Below are 25,967 nucleotides of genomic sequence, written 5' to 3' on the forward strand. Positions count from 1 at the left end.
AGAAGAGGATCAGTTGTGCCTTTTAGAGGGAAATGAACTCTTTAGATCCCTGTGATCCAGTTAGAGATGCATTCCCGTTGAGGGTACAAGAAGCCTCTGAAGTACCCCGAGTGCCGCCACTTCTCTAAAACATGAACACCAATCATCATGTTTTCCAGCAAACCTCAGCCGGCAGTTTATATTTCTTTTCAGAGTGTCATTTTCTTTTATTGAGTACATTGCTAGAATTCTCATCCTTTGACGTTACAGTCTAGAGACAAAAGAGACGCTGGCGTCTGTGTGTATATGCTATGAGTATATATCGCTGAGGCAGGCTGTGAGTTTGACAAATAAAAATGAAATTCAAGGAACACAGTGACCTTCGAGTCTAAATGTTGCCTTCTGACATTTGAGCAGACAAAAGAGTCATAAAGAATTTGTCTATAGCTCAACTGTCTTCTGTAACAAGCACTCATGTGAGCACCAACATAGCAAAAGCATGTTTTCCCAGATTATTGGTTAGAAACTCCGTCAGCAGCCAGTTAACTGAGCTTTTATAGATGCCCAAATCATTTCATTAGGACCAGTGCTTTGCTGCAGAGACTTGATCTAAGGAATTTACTTGTTATGGTTACTTGTCATTTGTCAACACAAGTTTGAGAGAGTTGATGTTTCTAGTTTCTGAGGTGTTGGAAGTACTTGTTCTTTTATGATACATTTGTATGTCTGCTACTGAGGAAAACTGATCTACTTTTTTTTTTTTTGTTTTTAACATAGAAACCAAGCCAGCAAAAGTACTGCTTTGCAGTCTCACCACAGATCTAACAGCAAGGACATCCAGAACCTCAGTGTGGGTCTGCCCCGGGCCGACGAAGGCCTTCCTGCCAACGAAAGCTTCCTCAATGGAAACCTCGCTGGAGCCACTCTTAGTCCCATGCACACCAAAACCTACCAAGCGAGCAGCCAGCCTGGGTCTACCAGCAAAGATCTTACCAACAACAACATACCACACCTTCTCAGCCCAAAAGAAGCCAAGTCAAAGACAGAGTTTGATTTCAACATTGACCCAAAGCCTTCAGAAGGCCCGGGCACGAAGTACCTCAAGTCGAGCAGCAGATCACAGCAGAATCGACACTCGTTCATGGAAAGCTCTCAGAGCAAAGCCGGCACCCTGCAGCCCAGTGAGAAGCAGAGTCGGCACAGCTACATCGACACCATTCCCCAGTCCTCTAGGAGTCCTTCCTACCGGACCAAGGCCAAAAGCCACGGGGCATTGAGCGATTCCAAATCTGTGAGCAACCTTTCCGAAGCCAGGGCCCAAATCGCAGAGTCCAATACCAGTAGGTACTTCCCATCCAGCTGCTTGGACTTGAACTCTCCCACCAGCCCAACCCCCACCAGGCACAGCGACACGAGAACTTTGCTCAGCCCCTCGGGGAGAAACAACCGAAGTGAGGGCACTCTCGACTCTCGCCGAACCACAGCCAGGCATTCCAAAACGATGGAGGAGTTGAAGCTGCCCGAGCATATGGACAACAGCCATTCCCATTCGCTGTCTGCACCTCACGAGTCCTTTTCTTACGGGCTGGGCTACACCAGCCCCTTCTCCTCGCAGCAGCGGCCACATAGGCATTCCATGTATGTGACCCGGGACAAAGTGAGAGCCAAAGGCTTGGACGGAAGCTTGAGCGTAGGGCAAGGGATGGCGGCCAGAGCCAACAGCCTGCAGCTCTTATCACCTCAGGTACAGCTGAGGGCCTTGACCGGATCCGTTGGCTCACCATGGGAAGGTGGTGCAGGGCTCAATAGGGTCAGTCTGCAATTTTACCTACTGTAGGAGGTTATTCTTTCTTGATAAGACGCATTTAGGGAAACAGTGCTTAAAGGACTGATCTGTTAAAGAGAGAATTTAATTATTTAAGCCAATGGTTGAATACTCAGAACTCAGAAAGCTTGTTTTTAGAAATCTGTTTCCTTTCTTAAACGTTCCTTTCTGGCATATTTTGTTAAGAGAATCCTATCTTGATTTATCATAGAATTCATCGGCTCTATGGGTTAGTTTTAATTTTCTCAAAATTCAGTGTAAATTTATGGGGATTTTTCTCGTAATCTCTAACTACATTTGCTTAAACCAAACCCTTTGCTAAAACCTTACTCAATATCTTAAACGAACCGAATGGTTTTAAATTTATCTAGAACTATATATAAATTTAACTTCAGACCAGGATAAATGTTAATTTTTAGTCTTTTGGATTGTTTTTCAATCTCAAAGGAATGTTTTTAGCATAATACTTCCTCTATGTCATTGATCTTTAGGATCTAGAACTGACACTAACCTGTTTAAAAGCAGCAGCATTCTTAAAACAGAACTTGCTTTTTAAAATTATATTTTTGTGACATGAAACATTTACCTGCAACAAAGAAAAGGTGGGAAAAAGCAAATGTCAAAAGGAGAACCGAGTTTCACGTAGGGAACCGACTGTCCTCTTAGTGGCTGTGAAAATAGGTTCATGTGCATGTGTCAGAACTCCAGAAAGCATGCATGGACTGTGTACTGGGAGGCCTAGCAAGATGAGTGTTGGGAAGGGCATCGGCCGTGATGGGCAGTCCTTGTAGCAGAGTAGCGAAGAGCTTAGCCGGGAAGCCAGGCAGCCAGTTCTGTGATGTGTCAAAGTGTGTTAATTTGAGGAAATGATATGATCTCTCTGTCACTTGGATCCCTCATTTGAGGTTCTTGTGAGGGTAAAAGACAGTGCATAAAGCACTGTGCCCAGTGCCCGGCACAGAGTAAGTGTCAAACAAATTTTAGTTGTTGTTGTATGCAATGGGGGTGGGGGTGCTGTTCTTTAAACACTGAACACCTTCCCTGTCCTAGGTATTCTCGGCACTCAGAAGAGTCTGACGTAGGCCTCTTGCCCTTGAGAAACTTTTTTTCCCAAGGAAGACTAAATTATACATCAGAACAATGAAATAATTAAGAAGCACATTACTATGACACTGGCTATAAATAGGAGTTGAGAACGGAGAGAGCATGCGAGCAGGAGCAGTCAGATGGCTTAGGGGCAACTCGAGGTCTTGCTCTGAGCTGGGACGTAGCCAGCATTTGGATGGCTAGAGATGAAGATGGGCTGAGGTATTTACTGAGCTCAGCACCATGATAGGCTCTAATTAAAAAGATGAAAGAGATGTGGTCCCTGTCCCCTTGGAATGTGGGGGCTGGGGTGAGGGTCGCAGACTTGCCAATAGATAGATCATTTTGATACTGCAGAGCCGTGTGCCCATGTTGTGCTCGAGTTGTGTGTGCGCCTTAGGGACAGAGAGAAGCAGCACAATCCCAGTGGGGTTGTGGGAGGCCCCAAAGGGAGGCGACATCTGAGCAGAGACTTTTGGGACTTAACTTGGGAAGAAAATGGAGCTGACGTCAGAAAACAGGTTCAAAGGGAAAGTGGAAAAGAGCACCGTGAGGGGGAGGGGGGTACTAGACACATTAAACAGCATGGTGTGCTGTGGGGATTGCAACTCGGTCCATGCCGCTGGAGTAAAAATGCAAGATCTGGGGTGGATTTTGTAATGATCTGGGCATGAGGTGAGGCAAGTATGTTCTGGACGAAGTCAGTGCCAGTAGGAAGACGCCTCCGAAGCGGGTGGATTGAAGGGTTGAATATAGGAAAAGGGAAGCCTTCAGCGTTGCTTTTTTAGGAGCTCCTTTCCCGAGTAGAAGGGAAGACTTTTGAAGTCACTAAATTCAACCCCTTTGTTTCACAGATGAGCAAGTGGGCCGGGTTGCCCGTTTATACTCAACTAGTTTAGGGCAGAGCTGGGGTCACGAGACCATGTCCAGATCCCTCGCCAGCACTCCTGGCATTGTGTCATGCCGACACATTGAGATCGAAGTGACCCTGAGCCCCTAAGCACAGGTGTTCCATGAGGTTGGAAAGACTATCTGGCACCCAGGTGAGAGGAGAGGCGAGCGACCCCATGGTTGGAGCCAAAGGAGTGGTCGGAGGAATCCCCCTAGAAAAAGATTACCTCTGGGGCCTAGAAAGATCTCTAGAGCCTGGCAGCTGCCCATGGGCATCAGATGTAGGTCAGACCTAGGTGAGGTATGCTAGCATCAAGCATGGTATAAACAGATACAAAGGGAAATGAAAGGCTTTCACTTGAAGAAAGGACAACCGGACTGGCTTTTAGAAAGTTCCAGAAAAGACTGTGAACATGGTGGAAATAAGCTAATTATAAACAGTTACTGTGGGCTAAGCACAGATCCAACTGTTATACTGAAATTTAATCTAGTTTGGGAGGTACAGTGCCAAGCTGCAAGAGAGTACAAGTTTAAAGGCACAAAGATGGTAGATGGTTTGACAAGTAACTATAAAACCGTAAGGAATCACAAAGAGAGAGTGATGGAATCACTCTCTTGCAAAGTATTGTGGCCACCTTCAAGAGCAAGGGGACTGGACTGGCACTGTCATTTAAGCGTTTAGGTTAGATGTAAATCATTTGTTCTCAGATACTTTTCAGAAGCCTTTGTAAACAATACAGGTGATAAAATTCACATGAGATCTTGTCTCAAAGTAGAAGGAAGAAAGACTTCATGGAATGATTTCCTGCCCAGAATCCTTTCATAGTACATTGGGGAGTGGGGGAGAGAAAGATTCATATTTTAAATTTTTAATAAAATGTTTTCGATGCATGACGTAAGGCTCAAGATAATACTTGTTCTGTGCCTAATGTACAGATTCGCAATGCAGCTAACTCCTCTTAATGGCTTGGTAATTTTGTTCCTTAATATTTTTTTCCAAGGGTAGAAAATGCTGCTTTTCCCCTCATTGAACATCATTGTGGACCAAGGCTGCTCTTAGCTTGTGAATCACTTCCTTGAGAGAAATAGGTTGTCTGCGGAGATGAGTGGTGTCGTGATTATAGTTAAGAAAATTCATGAAATATAAGTACTGTTATCCTAGAGAAGATTCGGAAGCGAACTTAAGTACATAAACTACAGTAGTTAGAGAATTTTAAGACAGAAATGAAGAGTACTTATTCTATTCCTTGCTATGTCCAAAAGACCTTAGTTTTTGTCTTTATCTGCCATGTAAGTCCTTCATGGAAAAAAATAATTTTGATTCTGCACAGTTCTTTGTAGAGAATGCAGCTTTAAATCTGCTAGAGAAATTTTGGATTAACTAATAGAATCTCTAGAGTGCTGCTCAGAACCATGACTATAGATATTAGGAAGACAATTTTCTGTTTTTAATAATTAATTGAACTATTTTCAGAGTAATTCATTCCCTGCTCACCTTAACTTTAATGAGAATTTCACTTTCCATCTGTGTGACGTTTGTTTGACTTATTTTGCATTCATCAGATGATTCACTCTTTTACCAGGGCAATTTGTATTTTAGCCAGCTAACATTTTTTATTTTAGTCGGTTAAGGTATCGGTTATACCAAATAAAGCCCATGGTGATTTAGGTGATTTTCATCATTTATAAGAACATTCTTATAAATCCTTTTAAATTTGACTTCCAGCCCGGGGAACAGCTCCCTCCAGAGATGACTGTGGCACGGCCTTCTGTTAAAGAACCTTCCAGAGAAGGCACCTCTTCATTCCATGCGCGACAAAAGTCTGAGGTCTGAATTCTCCAGAGTTGCTACCTTTTTTGTGATAAAACCTGTCTGTAAAGATTGGTCATTCAGCATCATTACAGCCTATCTTTTAAAATGTATTCATACCCAATCTCCCACAAATAATTTAAACTGTTTTATAAAGTAAGTAGTTTTCTTCATGTCATAATTCTGAGTTTTCTCTTAAAAAGATCCTCGAGTAAATTATAGATCAGCGAGGCACTGTTCTCAGTTCACAGGTTGTTTATCTAACCCTGTTTCCTATCTCAGGGTGGAGCGTATCATGACCCTCACTCAGACGATAGCACCGCCCCCAAAGAAAATAGACATCTATACAATGATCCAGTTCCGAGGAGAGTTGGCAGCTTCTACCGAGGTAAACCCGGCCCCTGTCGCCCAACAGGGCGCTCTCTCCCCTCCCCCTCACCAGCCCGCATCCTCCACTACGCTTCACTGCCCTGACTTCAGGCCAGCATCATTCTCGCCTGCTGTTACCTTCTCTCGCTTCTCCCTTCTGACACCTCTCCCAGCTTTGGGTCTCGCTGTCTCGGTTCAGATCCTCAAGGCATCTGACTTGGGTTTTTTGAGTAGCCTCCCAACTGGTCTCCATTTCTCCAAGATCACCATCAAAATGGTCCCTGGAATGATCCTTCTGAAGCTGTGTTCTGACCACATCATTCATTCATTTGATTAACTGATAAAATACTTAATTGATGTCACCTGTGCACCTGGCACCGTTCTGGTTTAAACACGTCAGTGAACATGACGGCTAAGGTCTTCACCCTCATGGAGCACACATTCTCATGGGGAGAAGACATCGCTAAATGCAATAATTATAGAGCAGTAAAAGGTAATAAAGGTAGAGGGAAAAAAATAGAGCAAGGTAACCTATCGCCCCCCACCGCCCTACTCCCAGTCCTCTTATCTCTCGCTGCTGAGAGTCCTCTGGTGTCAGGACAAAATCCAAATTCCCCAGGATGGCGTTCCAGGCTGTCCATGCCCTGACTCTGCATCCTTTCGCGCTGCTTTCCCTCCTCCCCGGTGCCCAGCCCGTAGGACTGACACAGGCCACATCCTCCTCTGGCCCGAAACTCTCCTTTAGCTGCTTGGATAGCTTGTTTCTGTCCCTTTTAAGATTCTACTTTCAGGTCATCCGTTCCACCCATGGTTCCTTGTCTAGGCCTCTAACGTGACACAGAGCACACACGGTACTGATTCTTTGTCTGCATTTCTCTCACAAGGTGGCAAGACCCTTTATCTTTTCCTCTTTCACCCTCAGTGACTAGCACATTTGCCTGGCAGTTTCATGAATATTTGTTCATTGAATGAAAGAAAATCAAGTGGACTTGCATAGCCTTAAAAATGTACTTTGGTATTTAATAGACAATTAAAACAGGTGCTTTGGAGGCTATATGGATTTAGGAGATGTTGACAGAGAAAGGCATCCCCTTTGAGGAGCTCTGGGTGTTAATAGAGTGGTCGCCGCCGGAGAGCCCAGTCCCTAGTGGGGAGACAGACAGCAAGCCCACCAGGGTAGGGTCCCAGAGGCCCAGCTTCTCAAAGCCTTCAAGGGTCACCATGGCCTCCTACAGCCACCCACAGTGGCATTACCTGACTTCTCACTATTCTGTTGATTTCATAGAACAGCTAGAAAGGGGCGGGAAGTGGGGAGCGGGGTGTCGTGGACAGCCGTTTAGTCATTTTAACCAGGAACCAACCTAAATAAATAATACAACTATTGTGCCCGACTAAATTGTATGTTGAATGACTAGGCTACTCTGTTCTCTCCTGGCCCCACCTTGGAAAAAACAATAAGGCATTGAATATACCTTTTAATGCATTTCTTTTTGCCGATGCCATGGTTATTTTAGAATCTTATGGGACTAAATTTTAATCCAGGTTAAAGTTAATTAAAACAAAATATTGTTGTTGTATACATGAGCAAAAGTCTTTTCTTGTGTTGCTCTAAGTTTTACTTCCAAAATGGACCATACATGTGTTATTTCTATAGATTTCTGGAGAATATACTTTAATATAAAATGTTAACAGAATTTAAAATTAATTAGTCTTTGATCTCTGGAAATAGTTTTATTTTGATCACAGGAGAATTAAATCAGTTAATATCAGCAAAGCTCATTTGTCTTCCTCATAATCCACTTCAGGGTTTTGCAAGGCAGAACACTTTTATTTTAGAAAGTGTGGAAATAGAAGGAAAAGATTTAACTAGGTGAAACATCTAGAGACAGCGGCCACTTCAATGATGCTACTAAATCTAACTGGATGAAGATATAATGATATCACCGAAATGACATGTTTCCAGAATACTTCCCATTTTCAGACCTGGTCAGGAGTCAAGAAGAATGCTGTCATTTATCTTGATATACAACCTGTGTATATACCTTTTATGGTGAAATTTGCAATATATTTTGATTTATGACCAAGTGTAGAAATAGACAGAAAAAGATAGTAACTCCCCTCCCACACCCCCCAAAAAGGCAGAAAAGTATTAACTCACATACATTGTGGTTTATCTTTCTGTCCATTCCTGGATTGAGAACTTAGAGAAAAAATAGTATTTTTGTGCAGGTAACTGAATTTCTTTGGAATTTAGTTTAAAAAATATAAAATTGATGCTGCCTCCCAGTTGTCGAGGCTTAAACAGTAGTTTGTATTTTCCAGCACACATGTTAAGAATCACTTCAGACTAAGAATAGATTTTGTATAGTTGGGTCTATGATGTAAGAAAGCCTTGACTTCAAAGAGTTTCAAAACAGTAAAAGGGGGGCTTGTCACATTCATACTTTTAAATATCCTATAGTGTTTTTCAATTTGTCAGCTGACAGGTCAGTTTATATTGCCTGGTGATATGTATCGCCTGGTGGTAACTAACCCTCACAAGCTATTCTTGTAAGCAGTGTAGTTAGGGAGAATGTCCCCTGGAATGCCTCTGTTTTCAGAAAACATGAAAGTTATCTGAAGGGCAGACGAAGTTTTCGGTTTACCTGTTCGTGTTTTATTTGTGTGAGAGGAAATGTTATAGAATAACTTGAGAACTGCTTTGACCCAAAGAGCACGTTAGTGACTAACTTTTTCTTTTTTCAGTGCCGTCTCCACGTCCAGAAAATTCTTTCCATGAGAATAATGTGTCAACCAGAGTTTCATCACTACCATCAGAAAGTAGTTCTGGAACTAACCACTCAAAAAGACAACCAGCGTTCGATCCATGGTGAGTGTTTTGGTTTATTTTTACTCTTTCTTCTAATCGGAGATTTGAAATTTCAAAGAAATTCTGAATAAACTTTTTAGCATATTCTTTCTCCTGCTAGGCCTTTCTTAAGAGAGATTGCCTGTCAAGGAAAATGTAATTTGTCATTATTTATGATGGTTTTTCTCAAGTTCAGCATTGATGTCAAATAACAGGAAAAGAAAAAAAAATCTCCAGGGTCAGTAAATACTTCAAAAGCCTTCCACTGCATTGCGTTCTTCTGACATGGTTGATAGTCTCTCACTGTCCCCTCTTTTGTTGCTGTTGAATTACATAGCAGACACTTTGCTTAGCACTTTATGTGCCCATGTCTCACTCGGTTCTCACAAACAGCCTTTGCAGTAGGGATGGCTCCCATCCTACAGATGAGGAAACTGCAGCTTAGCAAAGGTAAGGGGCTTGCTTTGTGCTAGACGGTCCATAACAGGGAAGAGGGAGCCAGGATCTAGACCTACATGGGTTCTGATTCCACAGCTCATCTTTCACCTCTGTGCCCACCTGACTTTTTTCAACGTGAAAAGGTGGAAATAGGGGAACAACTCTTTATGCCGCCACAAAAGCACAGTGGCAGCTAGAGGTTAAAATGATTCATCAGCTTTGCTTATCCTTTTATTTTCTTGTGTCATATGTAATAAAAATTTAGGGAGAGAATTGTTACATATTGAGTCTCATTAGCAGATCTGTTGGGGCATAAGGACTTTTTAAAAATCATAATGTGGACTTTATATTCTCAGCTGCCCAGAAAGACTGTCCAGGATCTAGATGTGAGGGGTGTTTATGTATACTTCATAGAAATGCCATGCTCTTCACTAAGGATAAAATGGTACATCACTGTAATGCACCAAATTTAGAATAGGACCAGTCTGTCAAAGAGCCCATCTCTGGTGTTTGTCACAGAGGGCCTTAGGTCAGTTCTCCAGACCCTATGTAGTTTTCATAATTTGGACCCTATTGGCAGGTTTATGTTGAGGTTTCTGTGTTACTGTGCCCTATGGCGAACATAACTAATTTTTTTTTAAAGCTGTGAATACTTTTTCTTTCATAAGCATACTTTCCATCCATTGTCTTATTTATAAAATGAGAGTTTTAACATTAGTGACTAAGAGGTTAGACTCTGGAAATAAGTTATCTTGATTAATGTCACCTTCTGGCCATGTGACTTTAACCTCTCTGCACCTTGGTTTCCTCATCTGCAAAATAGGGCTAGGAAGAACACCTCCCCTATAGGGTTAATGTGATCATTAAATGGGGTAAAACGTCAAAAGCACCCAGAGCAGTGTGTGGCACCTTGTGACTTGTTAATGTCAGCAATTTTTATTGTTGACATCCTCCGACTAGAGCATGACTTGGCAGGTGTCTCCCCTCCCCTTACTTTGCTGATAAACTTTGGTGCATTCTTTCTCCATGTGACCATAGACAAGATCTATCCATTAACCTGGGAGCACAGGTACAGTGTGTTTTAGTTACCAGCATTGATGGTTTTCAGGTGTGGCTTTAACAAGCCATGAAAATAATGTATAAATTATGAGAGTACAGAAATACAGAAGGAATTGTTTTTCCTCTTGGTCATTGCATAATGAAGTGGTGATGGTTTAAAAGAACATCAATTACGAACAGAGTCCTGTGAAAATTAGGTAGGTCAGATCAAAACTGAATCTAACTGTGTAATAGGTAGTATTAACAGCGTACCATTTCTGTCTTTTCGTTAATGTTTAAGTAGAGCTTGATTAGATCTGGAAATGCATAGAAACCTGAAAACAGTTCTAGAAAGAATTAGAGGCACAGTTGGGACGTTGACCTTTAGAAAAGTCTCTGTCGAATCATCCATACTCTGATACTGCTGTTAGGAGGCTTGAGAGAGTTCCAGAATTACAAGTGATGAATTGTTATATTCTTTTGTTCCCACTGCCCCTCCTGATAATGCTGCTATGATACTTCTTCATGGATCACATCTAACTTAGTCTGAGTCATTCATTAAACTTGTCTTGATTTTTTTTTCTTGAACAAGATCTCTCGTTGGTTCACCATATTGTGTATATTTGAGAGAAACACAGTTTGATAACTGTTAGAAAAACGTGAACGAGCCTCACTGTGGTAACAGTGAATTGCCGTTTTTAAATTATCACTTACCTAAGGGCAGTCTGTTTCTACTTGATAGTAGTTCTTCACATTTCTTTTGAGAAGAGGGTATTTGTACACTATACATTTCTTATAATAAAATCAAGGCTAATAAAATTAAGGCTATACGTCATATTTTAAAGTGATAAATATCATAGTGTAATACCCAGAGTGGTTATTCCGGCCATCTCAGCTATCTAGAATCCATTTAAGAACTGGGAGATAAGCCAAAATATCTCAGAACAAGAAAAATGCAGTCAGGTTCATCATCTATACTAATGGGAAAAACACCTCGACCCTATAAGCCTGTTCTTTTATGCTCAAGTCTAGTACTTGGAACTGAGGTTGTCAGGCAAGAAGTTGTCCCAAGTAACAATACAGTGTGCGGAGTCAGAATGACCCTGCACAATCGCTGTGGAGAGAAGAGAGGGGTATTTTTGCCTTTTCTCAGGCCCTCAGTGGAAAAATCATTTCTGGCCCTTACAGTTTCAGAGACAGACTAGATATCCGTGTAGAGTGTATACTTATAAAATAGGCTGCTCTGACTTTGCTTAAGAAGATAAAGTGTATAAATACATTTAGAAAGACTGCTGTCAAAATTGGGTTAAAAATTGATGCTTAAACATATTAAACCAAATTAATTAGAAATCCCAGTAGTTAAGTGAAGAATTGCTGTCACTCGCTCAAGTCAATCCCAGGCTTTTTCTTCTTGTGAAGTTAGAATATATTGATATCCATTATCAATTGCCAGCACAATTCACAAAGTTATTCAATGACTTTGTGTTCTCACACATTAACTCACCACCCTAGTCATGATGCCTGCCACCTCCCCTCGGCGAAGTGACAGTAATTAATGCCCCTCTCCTCTTCAACTTACCTTCACGCTGTTCCCAGAGCGATTCTACTGAAGCCCCGGAAGTATGACCCTCTGTCAAACCTGTGAGTCTCCCGACTTGAGTCTGCGAGCAGCTCAAAGCCACATTCCTTTTTTTATTTTTCTCTGTAGTTCCAACACCTAACACAGGGCCTGGCACATACAAAGTACTCTCTAAATGTTGGTTGACTTTGATTCGGTTAGTTTTAATTCCTTCCCTTTTTAGATGAGTCTTTTGAATTCTCTTTCCTTTGACCACTTAAAGAATAGGTGTTGTGTGAGATAGTGCTTGAGTCCCATGACCGTGCAGGAAGGAGGCCGTTAGCCCCACACCGTAATCACCTCCTACCCCCGTTTTATCAGCCCTGGATAATGTGGCAGGCGACAACTCGCTGGCTGGTCCCTCTTAAAGCCCCTGTCCCTGAGATTTATGTCATCACCCGCCTGCCCTTCTCTTATGCTGCTCCTCTTGGACTTGTTGGCTGTGCAGTTAGCCGGCTCGGCTCGGCTCGGCTCGGCTCGGCTCAGCTCAGCACATAACTAACTGTTGACTGTACCAGGTAGAATGGCAGAGTCCAGAATTCAAATTTTGGATAAATTATGGGGCACGCTCTTACCCATTTGGTGCAGTACTAGTCATAAATGTTGAAGTCTCATTCTTCGTGCTTTTGTAAGACGCTCAGCTTTTTAGATGCCTGCATTCCAGACAGCTTTTGTATGTCTCTGTCCCTCTCTGAGTCTCTCCCCCAGGATTTTGTCCCTTCAGTTTCTCTGTTAATTCTCTATATGTGTATGTTTCAGTGTAGCTTCTCCCTGTTTTCTTTTTTTCTCTCTTCCTTTCTCTCTCCCACTTACACTCTTTCTCTTTGTCTCTGACTTCCTTTTGTGTTTTGTGTCACTTCCTTGTGATGCGTGCACACTCACGCGTTCTCCTAGCTTTCATTCTCTAGTTCAAGGGTAATTTATTTTTTATTTTGGCCTCTGGGATCTTTCCCTGCCTGGATCTTGGCCCCACCACTTTTACTCGGCTTCAGTTTGAAGATATTTTCCTTATCACCCGCCAATCCCCTGGGCTCTGGTTTACCCAGTGTCTCTAAAAAGACCTCGCAGAGGGTCTTCGATTCATCTTTCCTATGTGTGCAGTCATGAGGAATCCCAGACACTGGGCTTTGTGTCCTGCTCCTCTCATTACCTTTCCATCCTCTCACTCTCATCTTATTGGATAGACGACTCTTCCCATCCCATATCCTGCTCCTCCTAGGACTAGTGTCTCCAGCTGTCACTTTCTCTCTCACCAGCATTAACATTCTTCTACTGACACCCATTCCTATCCTGAGATTGCAGTTGTGATGGACGTGTCCGCCTTAAAGACTTCCTCGATTGGCAGAAAATACTTTTACTGTTGACACTTGACAGGCCTTTGAGATTTTGTTAGACTTTTATTCTGATTGGTAAAATCATCTACCTGTTAAAACGAAGACTCTGCTCTGCAGACCCCATTATTGAAGGACATAAGCCATATCATAAGCAAATAATTCTTTAACTTCTAGAAGTTTCAGAACATTAACGATAGTATTACTGGTTGGACTAGATGCTCTATGAGGTCCCTTTCAATCCTACGGTCCTGCTTTTGCGATTCCAGTGAACTACACTGTTCTGCTGTGCTCCCTAGAACCCACACATGACTGAGTGCTGCGGCCTGGAATTGAGTTTTGGGTCATCTGTTTTAGGCCTCATGCAAGATGGTTTCATTTCCAGAATCTCTAAAGTGCTTGTCGTTAAAATCTTTGACTGAATCCCAGGGTCTAGGCCCAGCGCGTTGTTGGGATGGCAGTGCTACCATGCTGAACTTCAAGAATCTTTGACTTTTCACTATTCCATTGTCACCCATTCCATCATGTCAGAAATCTTCTAGCTTTCAAAATTGTAAATGTATCATTCAGAGTTCCAGCACTAGATATTTTATTGGTTGTGTTGTATTATAAAACTTTTGCTTCAGAACTTGGGACTCTCTCAATGATGTTTAAAATTGCAGATCCTAATGACTTTCAGGAACACTTGGGCCTGCGGTGGTGTATGTGTTCACTTCCTTGGTTCCCATTAACTTTAGGCTAAACACTTTAAAGGAAATGATCATTGGACCTTCAAACAGGCATGATTTATTTACTTTCTGTTTCTTCTCAATCTCTTTCAATCTCTTCCATGGTCGCCTTTGATCTTGAGTTCTTGGTTTTTCAAATAAGTTTTCTATAGATTGTAAAACCTTTTTTATTATATCTGCAGTACATATTTGTTGTTGAAATTAAAAAGGATTATAAGTCACCAATAATCCTACTACCCAGAGATGAAAGCTTTCAAGATTTTATTTTTTCTTGACTTTTTAAAAATGTGTATATATGAATATATATATAAATGAATGTTTTTTTAAATACAGTTAGGCTTATATTATGCAGAAAGTTTTGAATCCTGCTGTTCTCACTTAGTGTTGTAGTTTTAATATTTCTTCATATTAGTGAAGATTCCTTGAAGATGTGATTTATTTTTAATAGCTTCCTAGTGCTTTCTATCAAGCATATCTGTAATAGCTTATAGAAATATTTTCTGCCTTCACACAGATTTAATCAAGTAAAGGATGCTGCTTTGCTCACATTTTCTTGGATGTTCTAGTAACTTCATCACTGTTAGACATTCTAAAACCACAATATGAACAAACTCTGTCACCCTCGATGTTTCTACTCTTGATTTTAGGGAGTAGCTAGTAGAAAGAATCAGTCATTTGAGAAAATGGTTTTCCATGATCATATAGATATTCACGTTTAAAATAGAGCCCACGGAATATGCCTTTTTGAAGAATAATACCAGTTAGTTGCTTTATAAAGGCTAAATTAAATTAATTAATTTAGGGCTGCTGTTAACCAAAAAGTAGCCAACTTGTTCAGGCCAAGGTATCTTGTTTGCTGTCTTTTGTTTGTTTGTTTGTTTGTTTTTTCCCTGTCTTCTAATATCTCCTGTTTATATTAAAATACCTGGTGGTGTCCATGGTATGAAGCTTAACGTCAATATTTTCAGTTAGAGGCTGTTTTTCCAGGAAAGTACTTTGTATTAAGTGTTCATCCTGTCTACATTTTGTTCTTACCTTATATATTTTTTATTTAGTTTTAATACATATAAGATTTTTTTATAAAGGAATTTTCCGGTTTCAGGCAATTTTTACTTGTATTTCTAATGTTTCTGTAGCAGCATTGATTTTTTTGTTTGTTTTTTATGTTCAATACATTGGCAAGCCACTAATAATAAACTTGTAGAGCTGGTTTTAAGAAGGTAAATAGAAAAATGAAGATAATGAAAACATTTCTGCTCTTTCCCTTGGAGGGTTACAGAAAAGGCATCTTTAGACCATGTGCTTTTCAAACTCTCTAGTTCTGAGCTTTTTAACAGCTTGAAAATGGTCCTGCAGCACAGTTACAGATCATTTGTAATAATGCTCAAATTGCTAGTTCGAGTGAGTCTGTACCAAATCTAATCATTAACCGTGATGGATTAGATTCAGTTCCTCCTGTGCTTTTTAGAGGCTCTTTACCTGTGCACTTGATTCTTCATGGCTATTTGAACCCGGTGTCATGCATTTTTAGTCTTTATTGTATTTGTCATACATATAATGGTAGGAGAATGGTTGGAAGATCGATATGATAAAAACATCTTTCTATTTAGGAAAAGTCCCGAAAACATTAGTCATTCCGAACAACTCAAGGAAAAGGAAAAACAAGGGTTTTTCAGGTCAATGAAAAAGAAAAAGAAGAAATCTCAAACAGTAAGTAGATGGTCAATTTCTGTATACAGTGGCATATGAGTCTGCTTTAATTTGTGGGAGCTTTACATTTTGTACATGACAAAGTGAATTATTTTCTAATTGAGCCTCGACATGTGTACACTGTTTATGTTTTCCTCTCATATTTTATACAACTATCCTCCTCTTGAAGAGCCTCTTCTAGATTCAACAGAATCTCCAGAAATAGAAGAAATCGAATTTGGATGAGAGAGGCCATGTTAAGCCTCTCTCAGTTAACATCTTTTCCATGCGGATTTATATTTATGTTAAAACTATGAAGCTGTAGCATTTATTTCTCTCTAGGGGTTAAAAATATGTGAAGATATAGGAAATGGTTTTGGTTTATTTTTAAATCTTGAAAGTCATAACTAACTGTCATTCATTATTCTCCCCTGTCTGGTTATTCAATCCCCACATTCACAAGTGCACTTCTGGATTGCAGAGTCACAGAGAAGAGAGTATCTGACATTTCAGGGCTTGTTTTAGTAGGAAGAGATGTTTATCCTGTGATTGAACTGGGAAGTGGAACGCGTCTTAGCCCTTAGAAGCCCTCTGCCTAAACCCAGGGCTGACTCCATGAAACCATCCATGCATGTCATCACTGACCCCCCTCCCCCACCCCAAGCATAGATTCTGCTGTTGAGTGACAAAACCTGAGGAAGCCAGGCCTCCAGGCCAGCAAGAGCTTCTTCACCCACATGAGGCATGCTTCCCCCTTTGCTTTATGGCGCCTTCCAGACTAGACAGTGTCGAGTCAGCCATCTTAAATGATTTTGTTTCTAGTTTAACATCATATACGATTGACTCTCATTTATCTAAAGAGGAAAAAGGATTCTAGGATTACAACTCAATGGTAAGTAAAGATGAGATGCTAGTAGCAAAGAATATAACACCTGAAGTCTGGCTTTTTATCTCACAGGTTCTAGATATGTTAACGAAGACCTTTCTAGATTACCTTTAGAGGTTATTCTTTCACTTACTCTTGTTAAATTTCTATATTTCATTAAATATGAGCTCATTACAGAAGAGTCGAGGGAAAAAATGATCATTTCTTATCTTATCACACACACAACTGGTATTAAGATTGTGGTATATTTTAACCTGTGCATGTTTATGGGGGAAAGATGTTTTTTTTTTTAACTTTGTTTTAAATAATACTATCAGTTATATATACATACACACAACATATATGCTACTACAACATTTTATTATCATCATTTTAATAGCTGCACGATATTCCGCAAATGTTTATTTTTTAAAACCTGCCTATAATTCTAACTGAGACTCACTGAAGGCAGAATTTCAAATCAAAATGCCACTCAAATATTACTACATTTGTTACTTAGACTAGATGACCAAATAAATAGGAAAATCTCTAAATATTTAAAGTGCTAATTTTATCATTGTCTATATAGAACGCTTATCTATCATGGACATTGAACTTAGACTACCACCCCTTAACCACTGCTATTTTTATTTTGAGGTTTTTGTTCTTAACCTCAGGTTTACGGCCATTGTGGGGTGCTTAAGGGGAAGAAAGTAGCAGGAACCAAGGAATTGAAGGTGTTTTGTGTATAGATTTGGCTTTTGATGTCTGTCTTAGACCAACATTAAACTTAAGGCCTTCGGCTCATCATGGTCTAAGTCAAATATATATATATGTCGACTGAGTGTTATTCAGGATCTGGTTTAAATTTTAGATGTTTAAATAGTACAGGTTAGGTAAATAGGAAAATTATTATTCTCTTACATCCTCTTCACTTGAACTTACTTTTTTAAGGTTTTCTTATGTTTCATTTTTGATACGTAAAGTAACTGTAAAATATCTCTGTATAGGCCACATGCCTTAAGCCTTCCAAACCAAAAGTTTTTTGTGCCTCTGGATTTTTTAGTTAAAAGAAAAAAAAATATGTATTTTTAAAGGACTTTGATAACTAGAGTAAGAGTTTCAAAGAGCATTCAGTGTATTCTGCCAGACCTCAGGCTCCTGAGCCTGGCATTTTGTTAATTCTGCCTCCTTGGAATGAGCATTGAAACAGAATTAAAGTTAGTCTTTTTTACTTTCTAGAACTCAGCAAAAGGAAACTAGGTAACCAAGCTTTGAAAGATTTAAAGCTCTGTGGCCTTTGCTTAAGATTAAAAAAAAAAGGAAATCCGATACCCAGTGTACATAGAGAAACGGGACATTTAAAAGCCTCAGTGGGTCTTAAGTATAGTTTAACCCTTTTATTTCACTGATATAGGAATTCTACAGGCAAGTTGTGATCTTCCCGAAGTCGCACATTCGGTTGGGAAAAATAGAAGTGGGTTCTTCTTAATAGCTGGCCCAGGCTCAGTTGCCCACCTCTGTGGAGAGCTTCCAGAGAGCTTCCGGAGAGCTTCCGGCCACTTGTTCCTGGGGGCTCTCTTGTGGCCTCCTTAGTGATGCGAGTTGAACTCCTCCCTGGGAACCTGTCATGAGAACAGGAAACTGCAGGCTATTTGACTCAAATGTCTTCATATACATACCCATAGGAGATGATCTGAATGCCTTCTTGTACATTCTGACAATTGAGATATCCACAACAGGGAAAAGTGGTGCCAAAAAATGATTATGTGTTGTAAAGGTGCCTGCTTTGACTCAAGCAAATCTGGAAGCCGCCTTGGGAAATCTGGCTGCAGTTCTATATCCAGGGTTACATAAGCCCGCAGAGCATATGGTGACTCTGCCAACTTGGTAATCATACCCAAGTTAGTTAGTATCTACCTCAGCTGGTAATCATGCTTCAATTTAAAGAATGAACTTTCCGTTTCTTCACTTTGAAACCCCATATTCTGAATTGCACTTGATATCATCTATGGAGTGAATATTTCTAATAGCATAGAACGAGGCTTCTTCCTTGACAGTAGAATCCTGCAACAGTGATGTTTCTCCTCCAAGTGACATGTTCTGGTTTAAGAAGTAACCACATTCAAAAGGGCTTGCAGTGTCTTTTTTTTTCCCTAATAGGCAGATTACATGGTAGATTAATTATTTGGTTGCTGAAGTCCTCTCTAGCCATTTGGAAAAGATCAAAGTTCATCAATAGCTCTTTAATTATAATAATTCTATTTATGATAATAAATTCTTAAATGTTTTGTAAGCTTAATGTGAATGATGTGAGTAGGTCTCTAGGCATTCCTATGATAGGTGTTGATCAGGACCACGTGTTCTTTATATTCATAGAAGTTGTTGCATGCCTTGAATTAACAGTGTTGACTTCTTCACGTCCAGGTGAGAAATGACACAGAACCCCCTCCAGATGCGCACACAGCACAGAGGTTCTTTCAGTGACTGTTACTGTTTAACAATTTGAGGATTTTCAAGGGCTAGGCATTTCTATAAGAACACCATTTTTTTCTTTTTCTTTCTTTTTTTTCTTTTTTTCTTTTTTCTTTTTTTTTGCAATTCATTTGTATCTTATATTGCAGACAGATTCCACCAACGGGGAGAATCCAAGCATCAAGAAATCCCTCTTTCCTCTTTTTAATTCAAAGAATCATTTAAAGCATAGTTCTTCTTTGAAAAAGCTTCCTGTAGTCACTCCGCCCATGGTACCCATTTTTATGTATGGTAGCCCTGAAAACCGCTCCAGTAAACTTGTTTTACTGATGACAACAGCATGTCTTTTATTTTCATGGGGTCATATTCTCTTTGTGCTAGTTAAGTACCTGAGCCAGTTCCATAAATTCACTGAGATGTAAATTCTTTGCCATTCTGGATTTTCTGAATCAGTCAAGGAAGGTGATGTATAAAAGGCTATTAAGCAAACAAACTAGTGAAGGGCTAGTTTGGGTTGTCTGATTAGCCAATTGTCGGCAGACAGCATTCATAAAATCCCTTATTATCTGTAAAGAATTCGATTAACATTTACAATTCACAAATGTCTTTTTTTGGCTCACAAAGTTTGTTAACACTTGTTTGGCAGTTTGTTTCTTGAAACCAAGTCGCATTGACCAAATTGAGTGAGCTAGTAGGCTCCATGAAAAAACATAGCTTCTATTGGTGATTTGCTTTTTTCTTGCCTAGCTCTAGCTTTCACTGGTCACTGGGTTTAAAGCCAGGGCTTTTGCTTGGCATTTGCCATTTACCTCTCCTGTGTTCACCAAAATCAGTGAACGGACCAGTTACATTTGTCTGGAATTTGTGGCACAAATTCCAGCATTTTCATCATATATAATGCTAGACCCAGATTATTTACTGGACCGTGTCTTGGGAGTATGATTCAAACTATACTTCTCTACTTTGCTATTCTCAAAAACTTTCTAGACTTCTTTCGATAACCCTCCCCCACTCCCCACGCCAACCCCAAACACAGTGTTTGGATCATTTTCCCAGTGGGAACAAATTTTTGTTTTATTGAACTGGTTCATAACCTAACTGCAATGTGAAATGAGGATACGACAGCAATTCCTGATACAGCTCTATTTAACTGCTCTCTCTTACAGCGACTAAACTAACAGCATGGGAATGCTTTAAGGGTTGAGGTTTTAACAAAGCTGCATGACATCTGCCAATTTTTCCTAACGCAGGGAAAATTATTAAGAGGGCAGCAGAATTTAACTAGCATCACTTGCATTGTGAACATTGGGAGAGTTTGGGTTTCCTTTTTCTTTTTCTTTTTTTTTCTTGTTTATTGTTTTGTTTTGGGGTGTATTTTGTTTTGTTTTTTGGGTTTTTCTGTTGGTTTGGGTTTGGTTTGATTTGCTTTGATTCTCCTCTCGGGTGCAGTTGTATATCCTAATTAGACTTGTTGGTGTGCTGACTGAACCATTGTCCATATTCTGCTCTAGGTGCCCAATTCTGAAGGCCCCGATCTTCTAACACTGCAGAAAGCCATTCACTCTGCTAGCACCCCGAGCAGCAGACCAAAGGAGTGGCGTCCTGAGAAGATAGCTGATCTACAGCCCCAAGTGAGTGGTACCCGTGTCACTCCTATACTCTGACTGCAGTGGTCATCCCTCCTGAGGGGACAGGGTTGACAAATTTAGCCTTTTAGTAATACAACAAGGCCGAGAGCCACCACCCTCCCCCCCCCCCGCCCCAGAATATACCCTCACTAATAGCCAGGTGCATCTTGGGAGTCCAGATCTTGCTTTGGCGACTCTTCTACTGGGGAAAAAGAACTTCAATTAGCCTTCGCTTAGCTGCAGTGGGGTGTGGGGTGGGATTAGGAGTTACTCAGACATGGCCCTGCTCACAAATACTCACTCTACAGCCTAGGACAGACAGAAAATCCATAAGTAACCATAATTTGTGGTTAAAAAAAATGGAACAGGCCATAAAATGTAGGGGAATATGAGAGGAGGTAGTGGGAAGATTAAGGTTTCATTAAAGGTAGTAGCGTATGAATTGGGCCTAGAAAGACAGATATGATAAACTTTCTTGGAAGAATACTTAAACTTCTGAAATCCATACTATTTTTGATAGAAAACTGGCAAATAATTGAATTAGGACTGCACATTAGACAGTATATATAATTGTGTTTCTCTACTATTGATAGAGGAATAAGCAGGAACAAATCCATATATTTTTCACATAACTGAGGTTTATCTCTTTTAAACAACTATTTTAATTGGAAAATTTTTAATATTTTTTTTTCAGTATCCTGTAATGAGCATAGTAACACAATCTAACTTGATTTTTGATCATATTCAATATTTTATAAATCCGTTTTTCCTCTGTACTATAGTTTCTGACAACCCTCATGAGCTTTTGAGGCTGTAGAGCTGGTGGTGCCTATAAACAAATTTCTGTAATTTGGAGAAAGAGGGTCGATTTTTTTAGGTTTGCTGTTTACTCTCTAATTGTAAGCTGTAACTTAAAGCTTCCGACAGAAGTTCCCCAAATTTTGATTATATTTGCCCAGCCATTTGTATTTTATGCTTCCAATATAACATAGGCTGGGGGCGGGGGCGAAGGGCGTGTAGAGAACCAACTATCCAAGTTATTGGATATGTATCTGAACTAAGAGCTCAAGGCTCTGAGCAAGGGCCTGATGTTCTTTAACCAACCAACCAAATAAATAAATAAAGTAAGTAAGTAAGTAAAGTGAAGACCTTTAGAACCTTCTTTGTATAACCACTTCTTTTGCAAAAAAGCTCTTTTCAGGTAACCTTATATCTCCAGCTGAACCCATATTATTGTACAGTTGACCCTTGAACAATGTGGAGGTTAAGGACACTGACCCCGAGCACAGTCAAAAATCTGCTTGTAACATTTGACTCCCTCAAACTTAAGTTGTCCCTCAGTATCTGCAGACAGTTGGTTCCAAATTCCCATGGACAGTAAAATCCACGGATGCCCAGATCCACAATATAAAAATGGTGTGTGCAGATCAATGCATATGGTCAGCCCTCTGCATCTACAGACTCCCAACCATGGATCAAAAAGTGTACAGGTATTTACTGAAAAAACTCCACATTATGAGTGAACCCACAGTTTAAAACCTGTGTTGTTCAAGGGTCGGCTATAAGTGCTCAATAGCTATATGTGGTCAGGGCTATAAAAAATCACCAGGAAATCTCATTGCGTTATATCAATTTTATTTTTAAAAAACACACACTTTTGAGCATTTCTGGCATGCAGTATACTATGCCACCTCCCATGGGGACTGCAAAGCTTTCTTGGACAGACTTTGGAATATCCGTAGAAGATGCTTTTCCAGGAGTGACTTCTGCTTGAATCAATTCTGAAGCAATTTCTCTTGGATTTCAGTTCTATTCCTTCAAATCTTGTAGTGTTCCTTGAGATCATCATTTTATTAGAACTTTGCTGAGCCCTTAAAAGCATGGTCCTTGAAGATTGGCAGCCAGAGGTGTCCCAAGGCTAAGGCCGCATTGCAGCCAGAGTCCTGAGGGAGGGCTGTGAATTTCAGGGTGCTTTCTCTTGGTTCTTCTGATGGCAACCCTTATTACACCAGACGTAGAGGATAGGAGAGTGAGCCACTTGTCACCAGTGAAGAGCCTTCTGGCCAGCCAGCTTTCAGGGCCCTCCCTTCTGCCTTGATGCACAGTCCCCCTCCAGAGCGCCACACCCCCATGAGGCCCAGCCCCAGCCACACAGCAGACAGGGCAGCTGGGAGTCCATGTTAGGAATCAAAGGTTTCCTGTAAGTGAATTGTGTTTTAGAGTCTGCAGGGCTTTTGCTTGTTTCTCTGTGCTTTGCATTTTTAATGCCCAAACCTTACCCTCCCCCAACAAAAAATAAATAAATAAATAAAAACCAAAAAAATAAAAGGGCAGAAAGGGACCGTTTGGATTTTGCAATGTCAAGGGAAAGGGAAAATCAGGGAGGTGAGAACAGAAGATATATAAATTTTAGCTGAGTGCGTTGCTACCTAATTGAAATATGACATTTTTTTGGTTTCTCTCGCAGCTGAGTAATGGTCATATGACTGAGTTCTGGGCACTGAAAAACAAGTGTCAGTTTTCTATGGCACTGTTGGGAAGTCTTCTCAAAAGAGAGAGTCATATCCCTTCTTTTGCTTCTTTCTGCTGGTTGAGACATGAGATTCCCCCGTCTTTGAAAAAGAACAAAAGGATAGATAAGGCTGGACTGGGCCCTCCTCCCCCACGGGGCCCGCTCTCCCCGGCTACATGCAGTCATCTCAGACGCGTGCTGTACTTTCTCCCAACTCTCTGGTACACACTAAATGAGATCCTACATGTGTTCTTGTCTTGTCTTTCAGAGCCAGCCGTTAAAATCACTGCGAAAGCTGTTGCATCTCTCTTCAACCTCCAATCACCCAGCTTCCTCAGACCCCCGCTTCCAGCCATTAACAGCTCAACAAGCCAAAAATTCCTTCTCAGAAATTCGGATTCATCCCCTGAGCCAGGCCTCTGGCGGGAGCAGTAACATCCGGCAGGAGCCCACACCAAAGGGCAGGCCAACCCTCCAGCTGTCAGGTCAGATGGACCCTGGTTGGCACGTGTCCTCTGTGACCCGGAGTGCCACAGAGGGGCCTTCCTATTCCGAACAGCTGGGTGCGAAGAGTGGGCCAAATGGGCACCCTTACAACAGAACAAATCGGTCTCGAATGCCAAATCTGAATGATTTAAAAGAGACAGCTTTGTAAAGTGTGCTTGGGGCGGGGGTGGGGGGGGAACAAGCCAGTTGGGAGGGGAGGGAGTTGAGGGGGGGGGTGGGGGTAGGGTGGGGAACAGGCTGGGCCAGGGCGGTAAGCCAGTATTTTCAGCTTTATGAAGGTGTGTGCAATATTGTGTGTGTGGAGCCGTCCGGCTCCTCGCGGCCACAATGCTAGTCAGGGATCTTAGAGCTACAGGAGTTTCTTAGGGATCGCCAGTCTCCATGGCTCTTGTGTGAGAATGGATGGAGTGTGCCAGTGAGGAAGAAGACATTCTTGCCAGTTTCTCCCCCTTACATTCCAGCTTAGGGCAATCCTTGTTGAACTTGGGAAAGCCAGGACGTGCGCTGGCACTGCAAGGGATAGAAAAATCCGTGTTGACCGATGCCCTAAACACAGGGTTTTTTCTGCCTAGACTAAATGTGGGGTTTATTGTAATCCAGGAGTATCCCTTTGAAGGGTTAGCAGATGAACTAACTGTTTGTCTTAAATTGTTTTCTAAACTTCCATATTTGATAGGATTTGTAACATTTATTTATAATTAATTAATATTGTACTGTTAAAATCATACCTTTTATGTTAAATGTAAAGTTATTTTGAGCTGTTTGGAACATTGTGAAGCAGTGGGACAGCTACAGTAGTTTCTATAAAAACTAAACAGTAACATTTATATATTGCATCAGGAGTATTTTATTCTATATATAAATCTATATATATGGTAAATATCTGTCTGTTTTATAAATATAATCATTTAAAGAAAGTATCATTATGACACTATCTGCCATATTTTTATACATTTGTAATATGAAGTGAGTCTTAAACTTCTAGTCAAGGGAGTTGAATTGTGGGTATATGTGACTGTAACAGTAGGAACCTTGCTCAACTTTTAGGCCCCAGCAGTAGCCTGTAGGCATGCTCCTTGGTAGCAGACAAGATGCAGCATCTCCTTCCAAACCCACAGGGGGAGAAAGTGGGCCAGGCCAGTGAGCACTCCAGCGGGCCTCACCTTCGTGCTCACACCGTTGGCTCCTCTTCATGTCCAGGGACATTCCTTGCACCTGAGGGAGAACCGGTCTGGAGTTACTCATAGGTCTTTGTCGAGAAGATGTGCTCTTCTACTTAGCATTGGTGTAGAGCATCGACCAAAGATTTGCCAGTGAACATTCCTAGTTGCAAGGTTGTAAGAGGCACCTGTCTGCAGATCTTGCAGACCAGCTCTATGCTCCTGAGTCCTGTGCACTGTACCGGAGACTCTTGGTCGGGGTAGGGAGTGGGGGGGAGGGGGTACATGTGTGGCATTTCTATTTCTAAATGTTCTTTTTAATATTGCTCTTTCCAATATATTTAAAAGGCTCCTGAAGCAATTTTAGATGTAGAGAAAATTGCTATACCCATTTTTTCTTCCTGGGACTGTCCACATAGCGTGTGCGTGCGCGCGCGCGCGCACACACACACACACACACACACACAGAGTCAGAATAGGACTTATCTTTCCCTCATTTGATCTCCTTCAACTCTCAAGTGTCACCAAGGCTTTTGGCCAACAAAGGTTTTAGCCCCATGTCTCTGGGCCATCCTTGACAGAAATCACTCAACACCATCATCCATCAAGAGTGTTAGATTTTTAGAAGTAGTCTCTTAGCAATAATATTTTTAAAGGTCCCCTCCCACCCTCCCAAGAGGAAATGTCCTAGTATTTATTACTTGTCCCAGGATTCCAAGAGTGTCAGCCCCTGAATCAAGTCAGCTGTCATTGAAATGTGCTGAGTTACTGTTCCCCCTCCCTCATGATTTTGAGAATCATAGCTCTGATGATTATGAAGATTATAAAGAAGAACTCTTAGTTTCTTTGAATCTTAAATTGTGTGCATATTGCATTTTTATATAACTACTATAATGATGTGTGTTGATTATATATAGAGGTCATTTTAAGGTGCTTTTTATTTAATTTTAATAAGTGTAATAGGCACTAAAATGAAATTCAACTGGGTACTATCATTGAAACAATTTGATTCAAACCAATAGTTTGCATGCTCTTCGGTTCTTTTTATATCTTGTTTCTTTCACCAGTTTAGTACTGTTCAAGTAGCTCTGAATTCTGGCTTTTACCAGGCAGCTGCTCAGTTATATAAGTGACGTGGACCCTTAGCAGTTTTTGCCTGGATACTAATGA

General features: G+C 40.9%; 1 protein-coding gene across 4 annotated transcripts in view; it reads left to right on the forward strand.

Moving 5' to 3' along the window:
• CDKL5 (cyclin dependent kinase like 5) overlaps positions 1-23,831 on the forward strand; it is a 146,355-nt gene extending 122,524 nt beyond the window's left edge. Inside the window, exons 12-19 of one of the 4 annotated variants that reach the window (XM_036226435.1) lie at positions 757-1,789; positions 5,508-5,609; positions 5,874-5,979; positions 8,706-8,829; positions 15,572-15,671; positions 19,140-19,262; positions 20,502-20,621; positions 23,399-23,831. In XM_036226435.1, coding sequence (XP_036082328.1) covers positions 757-1,789; positions 5,508-5,609; positions 5,874-5,979; positions 8,706-8,829; positions 15,572-15,671; positions 19,140-19,262; positions 20,502-20,621; positions 23,399-23,785 — 2,095 coding nt within the window. In that variant the 3' untranslated portion in view covers positions 23,786-23,831. The remainder of the gene's footprint in view (positions 1-756; positions 1,790-5,507; positions 5,610-5,873; positions 5,980-8,705; positions 8,830-15,571; positions 15,672-19,139; positions 19,263-20,501; positions 20,622-23,398) is intronic. The other 3 variants (XM_016152779.2, XM_036226436.1, XM_036226437.1) reach the window with 3 other exon arrangements.
• Positions 23,832-25,967: the final 2,136 nt, after the last annotated feature.

The sequence above is a fragment of the Rousettus aegyptiacus genome, unplaced genomic scaffold (genome assembly GCF_014176215.1).
Source record: "Rousettus aegyptiacus isolate mRouAeg1 unplaced genomic scaffold, mRouAeg1.p scaffold_m13_p_9, whole genome shotgun sequence".
In the NCBI taxonomy this organism is placed as follows: Eukaryota; Metazoa; Chordata; class Mammalia; order Chiroptera; family Pteropodidae; genus Rousettus; species Rousettus aegyptiacus.